General features: G+C 38.1%; 3 protein-coding genes across 4 annotated transcripts in view; all 3 read right to left on the bottom strand.

The window, feature by feature from the left end:
- The window catches only part of LOC144975460 (cyclin-dependent kinase 18-like), a 245146-nt gene extending 238042 nt beyond the window's left edge, over positions 1–7104 (bottom strand). The window contains exon 1 of one of the 2 annotated variants that reach the window (XR_013645924.1): positions 6933–7104. The gene's annotated coding sequence lies outside the window, so the exon portion shown is untranslated. The remainder of the gene's footprint in view (positions 1–6932) is intronic. The other variant, XM_078919562.1, reaches the window with a different exon arrangement.
- On the bottom strand, positions 2668–3503 carry LOC144975914 (uncharacterized). Its single transcript, XM_078920102.1, has 2 exons — positions 3012–3503; positions 2668–2709 (listed from the first exon to the last, which is right to left on the bottom strand). Exons 1-2 carry the CDS (start codon positions 3501–3503, stop codon positions 2668–2670), a joined length of 534 nt encoding a protein of 177 aa, XP_078776228.1.
- A 3618-nt stretch (positions 7105–10722) lies between the features above and the next one.
- LOC144975458 (uncharacterized) overlaps positions 10723–12500 on the bottom strand; it is a 9292-nt gene continuing 7514 nt past the window's right edge. The window contains exon 3 of the mRNA XM_078919553.1: positions 10723–12500. This exon is cut by the window's right edge and continues 386 nt beyond it. Coding sequence (XP_078775679.1) covers positions 12180–12500 — 321 coding nt within the window. The 3' untranslated portion in view covers positions 10723–12179.

Below are 12500 nucleotides of genomic sequence, written 5' to 3'. Positions count from 1 at the left end.
ATTGTAAGAAATTATCTTTATCCTCTACCAAAATTGATTCCTAAGTCAAATTTTTTTCACGACGGGCTTTTGCACATTCTGCTCCTTCCGCTTCAATGCTCTTTCAGCAGACACCAGACACCAGAATTCTCTGTCCTCTTTTCAGTTTTATGCGAGTGATTTTATTGGATGATATATATGATCGCATGTTTTAGCACTTCCGAGCACTTTTGGTGGAAAGGGGCGCTATAGAAATTACGCATTATAATTATTATTATTATAAGGGTTAGAAATGGTTTTAGCTAAACATTTAATAGCCAATAGACCCAGCTTACCCACATATAATAGATGGAGGGTTGAACATATTTCCTTTAAATAATATATGTGAAAAATTAGGGTGTACACAATGATTTGATGTCGGATAAAAAAGATTTGAAAATTAATGTGTATGATTCAGTGCCAGGCAAAGGAAATAGAGAGAAGAAAAAAAAAAGAAAAACTATCATCATTATAGTCTGGCACTTCATCCCACACAGCTTTTTAAACAGACAAAAAAATGTCCAGGTAAACGTATTATAACGACAAAATAGACAAAATTCATTCAATTCTAAACATTCAAGATATTAATAGATACCATTCATATTCATATGCTCAACTTAGTGAATAAGACGGGCAAAAAAATAGAATCATTAGCTGCCCAGAAAATGCTAAACCACTCTTTAAGACTACTCAAGCGTTGTGTGGGACCACATTTAAGTAAGAGCTAAATGTATAAAATGTCCATTATAAAGCCTCATGAATGGTGGCTGGTATGGGACTATAACACAAGAAACTGTGAAGAACCCACACGTTAAAGGTAGTATGGTGGGGTGATCTAAAAATTTTTAACTTGAATTTAGGGCCAAAATCTGAGACCCGGTTTAAGTTCAAAAGCAATATTGACAAATCAGTATTCACTTTCTTTTGACGATCGTTGCCCCTGTATAGTGACGTAATCTTAAGGGCAACAATGTCAGGCCATGGGGAATGAAGGCTAGGATCTAAATTTAACACACCCAGCTATTATTGGAAAATAGAAATATGCATCATCTACAGTAATGCTCAATCTGAATGAATCGACCAGTCATCGTTTTCAAACCCAACCAACATAAAAATAGTCTATTACTTTCAACTCAAAATGTTCACAAAAGCAGAATCATCTTTCTTATAATTTTTATTCAAAAGAAAAACTAAACAAAAGCTTATGGCTGTATTGATTCGACTTAATCCACCATTTTGTGTTTACAATATGAATAATATTTAGACAACCCAGAACTAAACTTTTTCTCAGCTAGCTTTCTTTTCCAAAAACACTGACATGATGACCATTTTGAAAAATTGGTCTCCTTCTTTCAACTGTTAGTGAGTGTTCCTTTTTTTTTTATTAAAGAGAACAGCTTATTTATCGAATATCACAAAAAATTGTCATAGTTTCGGTAAAGAATAGGTGTTTGGTTTCATTTGAAATTCTATAGAGAACTGTGAACTGGCCAGGCTGGCTCCTTTATGATAAAAATCAAAGCACATACTTGGAACGCCGTTTTATCAGAATAACCGCTAATAATTGGAAGCGTGACAGAATTTTTTTCTACAATTTCTACTGGTTAATTGGAATGCATGCTGGTTAATCAGAACTATTTTGGAGCTTCAGTAATCGCAGTAATTTTCAAGAATTTTATTTAATCTAAAATAAAAGTAACCATTGTCGTGAATAGATTTTTACATCACAGTCATGATGGAAAATAAAATAAATAAATCAAATCAAATCTCCACAGAAGTGGGTAATATCTAAGGCATGCATCTCCACCGAAGTGGGTAGGTTTGGGTTTCGCTCCCGGGACACGAGATACACTTATACGAAGTTAATTCATTTTTAATAATCCATGTTTATTTAAAATGCTGAAAGGGATAGAATGACCGTTAACAGCCGCTTTTACACCGACACGACTTCACAAGCAAACACAAGAAGAAACATCACACTACAGTAAAGAGACTCACAGTGCTTCACGGACATAAATCAGTTCACAGCTGGGAACAACAACAAACCAGAACACACAACAAATAAGTTCCCTACACCATAAACATGAATATTGCTATTGCAAAGAAAAAGAATGTATAGTCATAACGCGTCTTCGATTGATCAAAAAAGTAAGGTAACTGAGTCTACCACGACACATTCCCTTTATCATGGTTAATAATATGAAATACCTTAAGACATTTGCCATTCTTGGTGAGGAAAAAATGATCGGCGAGAGCACAAGTAATGATGCCACATACCACGTAGATTAAAATTGTATAATGAGTTGTGGATTAAACTGGAACAGGATTCATATGTCATTGATTATATTTACCTCTTTTCAAAATTGGGTGTAGCGAGAATGCCATACGAATTTATGAAGATAGGGGTAACACAATCTCTTTGTTCTACCACCATGTTAAATTGGACGAAAAATAGAAAATAAAATTTCAGACAAGCAAATGAAAGTATACTTGCTCCATATTACTACTTAATTCAGGTATATAACCGACGCAAAAGATATCATGTGTGGTATTCACAGGTAGCTCTAATGGAGGACACACAAGCGGTATCAGTATCAGTTTATTGGAATGCAGCTTTATTGGAACAATGTCTACATAACAGTATTATTCTTATGAAGCGGCTTGCACTGTACTGTATTGGGGAGTATTGATCTGAGGATCAAATGATGAAATTTAATTATAACGCACACCCTATCCTAAAAGCATCTCAAAATATTAGAATAGAATAGAATAGAATAGAAGGTATCGACGTCGCTTGATTAGGCCACTGGCCTGTCGCCGAGTCTTTCCAGTCACTGAATGTCTTGTTCACTACTGATCTAATGCATAATGCATTTCCCTACCTGATCTTGTGATCAGGGGCTAGCCTACACTACACTTTCTCTACTGATCTTTTGATCATAGCTATTTTGGGTGGGAGGCACTTCTACACTATGCACATAACTTTCCATCACAGCATCTAATCTATTCTTGAAAGCATTGACACTCGGCGCTTCAACGACATTTGCTGACAATGCGTTCCAACGTTCAATTACTCTCTGTGTAAAAAAGTTCTGTCGAAGGGTGGTTTTAACCCTGGGTTTCAGAAGTTTATATGAGTGGCCCCTGGTGACTGATTTTTTGTCTACTGTGAACAGCCTATCCTGAGTCGCGTACAAGCAATGTGTGAACTTATAGGTCTCAATCATATCACCTCTCAAACGCCGATAGACCATACTTGGCAGTCCTACTCTTTTCAGGCGCTGTTCATAACTCAAGTCCTTGAGTCCACTAACGACCTTTGTTGCTCGCCTAAGCACACTCTCTATAAGCTTCTTATCCTTTTTAAGGTAAGGTGCCCATACACAGTTTCCAAACTCCAAATGTGGTCGGACCAAAGCTGCAAACATTAACTTCATAGTGTCACAGTCAAGATAGTCAAAAGATCTCCTTATCAGTCCAAGCATTCTGTTAGCTTTGTTGACCTGCCTTTCCAAATGCTGTGAAAACTTGAGCTCTGGGTCCATATGAACTCCCAGATCTTTCTCCAATGTTGTCTTGTAAATCAATTATCTCCTCACTCCCATGTTTTCTCATTTTGTAGGTTGCTTTCTGGTTTTTGTTGCCTAAATGGAGCACTTTGCATTTGTCGGCATTAAACTTTAGCTGCCAAGTATCAGCCCAATCGACCAAACTATCAAGATCACTCTGAAGTCTCTTTATATCAACCTCACTGTCAGTCACACCATACACTTTCGTATCATCTGCATACATAGAACACAAGCCTGATACAGTCTCTGGTAAATCATTGATAAATGCTACGAAAAGTGATGGTCCAAGCACACTACCTTGTGGCACCCCACTCCTTACACACGCCCAATCAGACAACTGTCCGTTAATACAAACTTGTTGACGCCTGTCCGTAAGAAAATTAACAATCCAGGCAAGTACTTCACCTTGAACTCCAAGTGCCCTCAGTTTGACCTTTAGGCGCTCATGCGGGACAGAGTCAAATGCCTTTGAAAAATCTAGGTAAATTGCGTCTACGGAAGACCCACTGTCTAATAGAGATGTCCAGTCTTCTAGGGTAGCTAACAAGTTTGTTACACATGAACGCCCAGACACAAAGCCATGTTGGCAACCTGATAACAGTTCATTTGAGGTCAGATGGTCAATCAGGCTGTCTCTAACAATTCCTTCCATAACTTTGCATATCACACTTGTAAGGCTGACAGGCCGATAATTTCCTGGTGAACTCTTTTCTCCTTTCTTAAACAGGGGTGTGACCTGCGCTTCTTTCCAGTCTGAAGGAAGAACACCTTCCCTCAAGGATTTCTCAAACACGAGAGCCAGAGGGCCAGCAAGCTGAACAGCTAGTTCCTTTGGTACCCTAGGGTGGAAACCATCCGGACCTGGCGACTTGTTTGGATTCAAGGAAAGAAGTCGATTTCGAACATCTTCACTGTCTATAGCTATACTCTCCAGTTTAGTGCCAGTGACTTTCATCTCACATTCTGGTACATCACTAAGGTCCTCATTTGTGAAAACACTACTAAAAAAGGAATTTAGCACGTTTGCCTTTCCTTTATCAGATGACACTTTTCTTTCTCCATTCTTTAAGTTAGCCACTCCCTCTTGTGTTCTAGTTTTTGTCCTGGCGTAAGCAAAAAATGCCTTAGGGTTTTTCTTTGCGTTCTGAGCAATATTCTTTTCCAAGTTCCTAACTGCGGACCTACAAGCACTTTTAGCCTGGTTCCTAGCACTAGTGTATAGCAGGTAGTCCTTGCCATCTCTTGACTGCATATACTTTTGATAAGCGTGCTTCTTTTTCTGAATTTTAGCAGCCACATCACTGTTCATCCACTGTGGTCTGGACCTAGCAACACCAATCTTCACCTTAGGCACGCAAACCTCAATAACAGACATAACCTCCTTCTTGACTGTATTCCAAGCAAATGTTACGTCCATGTCTCTAATTTTGTCAGAAATGTTAAGAGATTGCACAGAGTCCCTAAGCATGTTATAGTCACCTTTTGTATAATTGAAACGATTCCCAAGCTGTGCTTTCCTCTCTGTATAACATTTCAAGCCAAACAGTAAAATCTGATGATGGCTTTTGCCTAATGGTGCACTATGTCTAACTGTCTCAATCATGTCTTGCTCACTGGTGAACACTAAGTCAAGGACATTTGGGGTCTAATCATTTGGAAAATGTGTCGGCTTTTTCACATGCTGAACAAGAAAGCTGTCCCTAACCGCTTCCATAAACTTTGACGATGGATGATCACAGTCTTTGGGAGAAATTTCATCAACCCATTTCAGTGCTGGATGGTTGAAGTCGCCAACTACCAAGACATGAGACCTGCCCACTGACAATTTGACTAAAAGCTCATTTACTAGAACATCATTTTCTTTTGAACTACTGGGAGACCTATACACTGTGCCCACTAAAAGGCTATCTTTTGACTTGAGAGATATCTCACACCACACTGACTCTTGTGCTGTTTGATTCTTGCTATCCAGCTTCACAGGTTGAGCACCATGACTTTTCTTTACCCACACTGCAACACCCCTATGGCACTGGTCCTGACCCATATTGTGAAAACAATCATAACCCTGTAGCTGCAGTTCAACTGGTTCAATCCTTCCACTGTGATTCTTTGGCAATGTCTCTGTAATACACACAATGTCTGCACCTTCATGCGCTATCACACTTAAAAGTTCACTCCTTTTATTCATTACAGAGTCTGCATTTGTGTAAAAGCATTTTAAAGGTCCATTATGTACAGGTACTGTTTTATGACTAGAGACACTCTGTACACTGTTTTTATGATTGGAGACGCTATGTACACTGGATTTATGACTTGATACACTATTTACACTGTTTTTATGACTAGAGATGCTATTTACATTGTTTTTTTGACTAGAGACACTATTTACACTGTTTTTAATACTAGAGACACTATGTACACTGTTTTTATGACTATTTACACTGTCTTTCGGCTTATTGCCTACTTTGCTTCCACCGGAGGGATCAATGCCCAATCATTAATCGCAGAGAGTCTTTACACAAATATGAAAATATGTAATGTAAAAGTAACAATCCAAAATAGCAATTGTCCAGGGAGGTTTACCCTAAAAAACGACTTTCTCTCGAATTCGTGACAAACTGATTCTCTCAACCTAAATCTCTGTCATATTATTTTCGCTGTGATAATTTGAAAGAAGACATTTCATTATGTCATAAATAAATAGATACATTCAGAATTGAAGAAAAGTCTTATTTTTCTTAAATTGACATATTATTATAACACACTTGACCTGGTTTAGTTGGCTCTAATTTGGAACGATTTTTAATCTTTTGTTAAAGCAAAAGAAGTAATTGTAATGTTTTGGGGTTTTTTATCTATTGTGAGAGATGGGAAAAAAAAGAAAAAGATATCTAAAGTTGGAACCCCACACTTGGTTATTTTTATAGTATTTTTAGGATAAATTTCAAAGAGCTGGGACAACCAACTAGCTGATAACAAGTTTTTGAACAATATTGTTGACCAGTCAGTGACAATGGTCAGCTGAAAGTGAAAGAAAATCAGAAAATGGATGGGGAACAATTCAAAAAAAAAAAAGATTCAGCACATGTAATTTTGAAATGTGAATGTATTAATTCCTTATCATCTGCTCTGCATATGAGTAAAGCCGGTTATTCTTTAAAGTAAACATAACCAAACGAAGGAGGAGATTTACTGGTCACGACAAATAAAAGCAGACGAGGTTGTGGACACGACAGGACGTCTGCTGTGTTGACAGTTGTATTCAAATTCGAAGTTACTTAAATATTCTAATGACAAGAGGCCAACAACAATTTATAAACCATCATTTCATAAAAGAATACTTACAATTAATAAGTGATTTTTAAAATCCAAACAGATGATAAAGAAAGATTAATCAATATGCGTTGCTTCCTTGTTCAGTTCTGATGCAGTTTTCATCTAACTGCACTGACTGATGACTGATGAGTGCCAGTCGCCAGTCACTGACAGTCGTCGTCGAAATCCGTCAGTCCCTTGCAATATTAAAATGATCAATACACAATATTTTTCTCAGATGGTTATTTTTACGTTAAAAAAATTCAAAGAATTTTGGAAAAAGTCTTGTTAATATTATAAATGCTTTTACCTTGAAATATTAATCAAAATAGTTTTTTTTTGAATAGGCTAAGGGGCACATTTGACTTGGTGACATTTAAATAATTTATTGAGTTGTCTCTCTTGTTCCTTAACTGAAAACAAACAGAATCCATATGAATATTCGACAATATCAACTATTATTATAAGGGTGGGGGGGGGGGGGGGGGGGGGTAGCACTTTGGCCAAAATTCAATAGAAGGGGGTGGGGTGGGTGTGGAAGAGAAGGGGATACGCTGCGCAATTTGACCAAAGAAAGGGGGGGGGGGGGGGGGGGGGGGCAATTTGACCAATCCATAGACGTTGGGGGAGAGGGGGGGGGGGGGGGGGGGGGGGGGAGGGGGAGGGGGAATTCTAATTTAGGCGAGACGAGATGTGATGTATAAAATGGTTTTCTTTCAATCAAATATACAGCTAGTATAATAAACCCGACAGTATAGTTTTTAAAATGATTTGATTATAAAAGTTGAATAACTTGTTAAAACAAAATTTTCACCTGCAAATTTCGTGAGCTGAAATTTAATAGAAAGCGGGGTGGGGAGTGCGTATAAGCTTCGGTCGGGGGTCCTTTTTTAATAATCTTGTAGCTCATTATCATATTATTATTTGTAATAGCTTTTAAGCTATCCGTTCACCACTGGGTTGAATGGGGCAATAATATGTGTGGACTGCTGAGTCGCCCTGGGAAACAACACAATAGCCAGTGTTTTGCGGTCGTTTTATCCATCCTGTCCACACACAAAAATGGAGCTTTTATGTAGTGCAATATACATTAACTGTGCTCAAAGCGCCTTACAAAGGGTCCCTGACCAACAGCAACATGTAACATGTAAAACGAGACATGACGGTTGTTAGGCGATCTTACATTATTTTTCTCCCGACAGAGACTACGCTGTTAACGATAAGGTACTCATTTTACACCTGAGTACGATGAGAGCATAAAAGTAAAGATCCTTTTCCAAGGACTCAACTATGTGCCGTGCGAGGCTCGAACCCAGGTACTTCCGATCCGAAAGCGAGTGTCATATCACAAGACCACATAACCGCCTACGGGTAAACATGACCCATCCATCTCAATCGTCTTGATTTGACTGTTCCATTTCCCTACTGAGCTAGACCGGCTATAGAGAGTATGCGCTTGACCAAGAAACTCACAACATTGCCATCCGGAAGCATAACGGATCAACACACCAAACTGTGTGTAATCTTGAACGTACTATAATCTGGTTAATACAGTTTAGTGAGAATTAGTCATAAACGTGGATGGCAATATAAAAAAAAACAATAACAAAGACCCAATCGCAATTGCTTGTTACTCTTTGGATAATACGCTTGTATAATGCAAAGTATGTTCCGCCAGATCTATTAGATCCAGCCACCCAATCACTGCTGGATGAACAGGGAGGTCAGAAAAGGAAGAATCTCGACTGCAACTGGAATCAATCTCGGTCCTTTTGCTTGTGAAGCGAGTGCCCTATCAACTGAGCTACCAAGACCTCCTGAAGTCAGTAAAAGCCGTTTTTAACTCATTGCCCGATTGTTCCATAAAAACGACGTTACAATTAAGTCCACATTCGCCATAGGAAAGAGAAAAGGGGAGTTGTTGTTAAAAGTACTCAAAGGAGAAGATGATCGCATTGTGCGCTTCGGTTGTAGCCGACGTGCACTTATTTTCAGGTCTGATAACCCAATTCCTTATGGGCTCATTGTTGTAATTGACGTTTTGTTTTTGTTTTTTAATGGCGAAAAATATTGTCCATTACAACAATGTTAAAATAGGCCCATAAGTGGTATCGGATGTCAGACCTGCATATTTGTACATGTCGGTTGTAACCCTTATGTAGAGTTGTCATCAGGTTTCGTGTGTACGGCAAAACCTTAGAGACTCGTCAATAGACAGCAATAGTGTGGTGTCAAAATACTGGTTCCAATCTCATTGGAAGTGTTTAATCAGTCATACGGAGGACTGAATACATGCCTTCTGCAACTGATCTTCTGGTTTCAGGGTGATGGCATCTTGAGCTCTGGCCTAAATAAAAGTTGGTCGTCAATAAAATAAATAAATTGAGATTTTTATATAGCACAATATCAATTAAAAGAGCTCAAATTAAATCGCGTTACAAGGGGTTCCTGGCCAACAGCAACACTTAACATTTAGGACGGGACATGACGCCTGTTAGGCGATATTGCAATTTTTCGGACAGAGACGACGCTGTTAACGGCCAGGTACTCATTTTACACCCGAGTACGGTGAAAGAAAGTGAGTTCCAAGGACTAAACTATGCGCCGAACGATCCGAAAGCGAGTGTCATACCACAATACCACCACATAGCCGCACTAAAGATCATCCATCCTTTCTCTTTACGCCCCGTAATCCTAAGATTCTGCCTATACGTATTGCTGGGTACTAAATAGTTATGTCACCTTATGATTCAATATGAAACCTATTTATTGTTAGTCCTCTGGAGGACTGGTCACACCCTTCAAAGAAGTTTTGAACCGGAAGAGAGGAAGGTGTGAGATCACGAATTCTTCTTCCCACCTCCTATTTGGTGTTTCTGTCAAAAGTCATAGTAAAGACTATGTCGACGTGTACATAGGACGGTCTGACAACCGAACGGAATGCTATGGGCTTGATTTAAGATTGTTGTTATGGATACTATCATATTGCATTGTTTTGATTGTATTTTAATGAGACCATAACACTTTGATTCCTCAGACGCCCAAAGCAATACACGTCGAACCAATCAAATACTGTCGTGACTCAATTGAATGTCGTCATCATTGCTTGTCGATTTATACAATTTATTTACAAAATTTTCTTTCGGTTATTTTAAAAATCAAAATATCATTCTGCTATAATAAATTACAACTATATTGAACAGAATACAATAGAAACCACTTAAGTCACCGTCCAAGACACTCGTAACGAGGCTCTTCAACCTGAAGGCTTCCAGAAGGCTTTGGCTTCGAAGTTTCATATAATTACTGCAACGCATTGGTTTGTGTCTGCATCAATGTGACGTCAGACAGCAACCGTTTGTGTCGTGGAGAGTGAATACACCACCACCACTTCTTCTTCTTCTTCTTCTTCTTCTTCTTCTTCTTCTTCTTCTTCTTCTTCTTCTTCTTCTTCTTCTTCTTCTTTTATAAACTCCCTAACTCACGGGTTTTATTTCTTGTTCTTCATTTCTAAGGAAGAGATCACCATGTGTGATGAAGCGGGTTTCATTTAATCTCTTTTCTTTGTCTCCTCATAGAGAAACACAAGTCAAAGGGGGCTTTATATTTACATTGATTTAAGATTGCAAAGCATTTTTTTTCATTTTTAAATATTTTATTCTACTTTGGATTGAGCTCTGGACTTGAGTTTTAGTATCAAAAAGAAAGAAAATGGGAAAGAAACAGTTAAACTTGAGCGGTTTCCATTGTAGCAAAACGATTGATTAAATTATAGAACAAAAAAAAAAAAAAAACAAAAAAAAAACCACACACACAAAGCTTCGAATTAATGATCTATATTTTTCTCTCGACTATAATGATAATAATAGGCAACAAAGAGGAAATACGGCCTTACTATCTATGTTGATTATTTTGCGAACGAGTCCAGAATTACTGGCAAATAGAAAATTATAATACTATTTTATACAGATTGATATACAAGATACAAGTAATTTGAAACCTCTTTAAAAAAATTATTGAGAGTTGTTCTACCAGCCGTTGACACAAATGATGATTTAGAATATTTGCCAGGGTATAATGATCGGTCTTTAATTTGACCTTGGGATTGGGAATCGCCATCTGGCCACCCTGTTGCCCGATTTATTTGCGCGCACCTGCAGACTTTATTTTCTTACCGATTTTTATCGTTGATGGCTCATACGATTCGTCTGGATCTATGATAACTTCCACAATACAGTGGTAAAGTAAATAAACGAAAAGCTGTTCACAATAGCCTTAAATCTCCGCAAATATTGAGTGTTCTCCACTAGTCATAAATAGTGGCGTGGTTAAGATGAATTCATCTTAACAACGTCACTACCGCATTATCTCATTCGTCTGCAGTGTTTCATTCATCCTGTTTTGTTGATAATGGGGAAACCCGTAACGTCCATTTTATCTGTTTTCGTAATTAAATTGAAGCGTACAATCAATTTCACATTGTTATCTATTTCTTCGAGCTTCGAGCAGCAACATTTACATCTCCACTAGTCATAAAAGAAAAACTACTTTTTCACTAAATTTCATTATTCTGGTTGTGGATAATAGCATTCAAATGGAAAAGATAATTGACAAAAACATTTCATTTTGACTTTTTAATTTGATAGCGAGGGGCCGGGGGTTGTTTAAATAATATATTATGGAGCTAATGTCACATGACGACTATAGGGAATGAAATGAGGACGAGAGACGCATGCGCACAACCAACATGACGTTCTCTCTCTTATAACTTTTCCGCCGGTGATGTCACAGACTATGGGTGACGTCCAATCAAGGGACGCTACTCTTCCGCTAATCTCATTCCCTATACGAGGAAAGCGGAAAGTATCTTTTATATGACAAGGAAAAATATTCTTTCAAATGTTGAAATAGTAATAGATAGACCCACAGAAAGGTATGCATGGGCATACATTGCAGTGGTGAAAGTTTAGAATATTTTTGCTTAGAAATAATACTGCAACAGAAAAAGCGCGTCAAACGTTCCTTATTTTGATTGCAACAAAGTAAAACTTCTGACTGGAAAGTAAACAAAGCGCTGCAGTAATCGAATAATGCGCATTCGATTATTCTGTAATCGGGGCATTGCTTGTTATGACAACGACGAAAACATAATATGATAAGAGTATAGCTAGAGAGGAAATAGAATTGAAAGCGTTGTTACTGTTTCTATGTGCTATGCATTAAAATAATGATACCCATGACAAGAAAAACACGAGGAGGATAAATACAAAACTGGTGTTAGGAGCTCTGCGGATCGGAAGCCGACTTTAAAGCTGAACTTATGGGTGTTAAGGGAGGGTCTTCTGGGTCATCGAAAGTAAATGGCTCCAATGGGTTTACACCAACACCGGTGATAACGTCAAGAGGTGACAGAGTGAATGTGTCTGGAATTGGTTTTGCTGTTGCTTTTATGGGTGGTTGAGCCTGGTTTTCTTTTGATGGTTGTGTTTGTTTTTCTGGGTGGTTTGTTACCTCTGGCGGAGATTTAGTTGGTGTTTCATGAGTTGGTTTGATTGGTGACAGGTTAGGGGATTGAGTTTTTGATTCAACGTGAGATTT

The sequence above is a fragment of the Berghia stephanieae genome, chromosome 6 (genome assembly GCF_034508935.2).
Source record: "Berghia stephanieae isolate SIO BIC M18660-M18661 chromosome 6, UCSD_Bste_1.3, whole genome shotgun sequence".
NCBI lineage: Eukaryota > Metazoa > Mollusca > Gastropoda > Nudibranchia > Aeolidiidae > Berghia > Berghia stephanieae.
The sequence above is the reverse complement of the archived record's forward strand: the minus strand, read 5'-3'. Positions and strand labels throughout refer to the sequence as shown.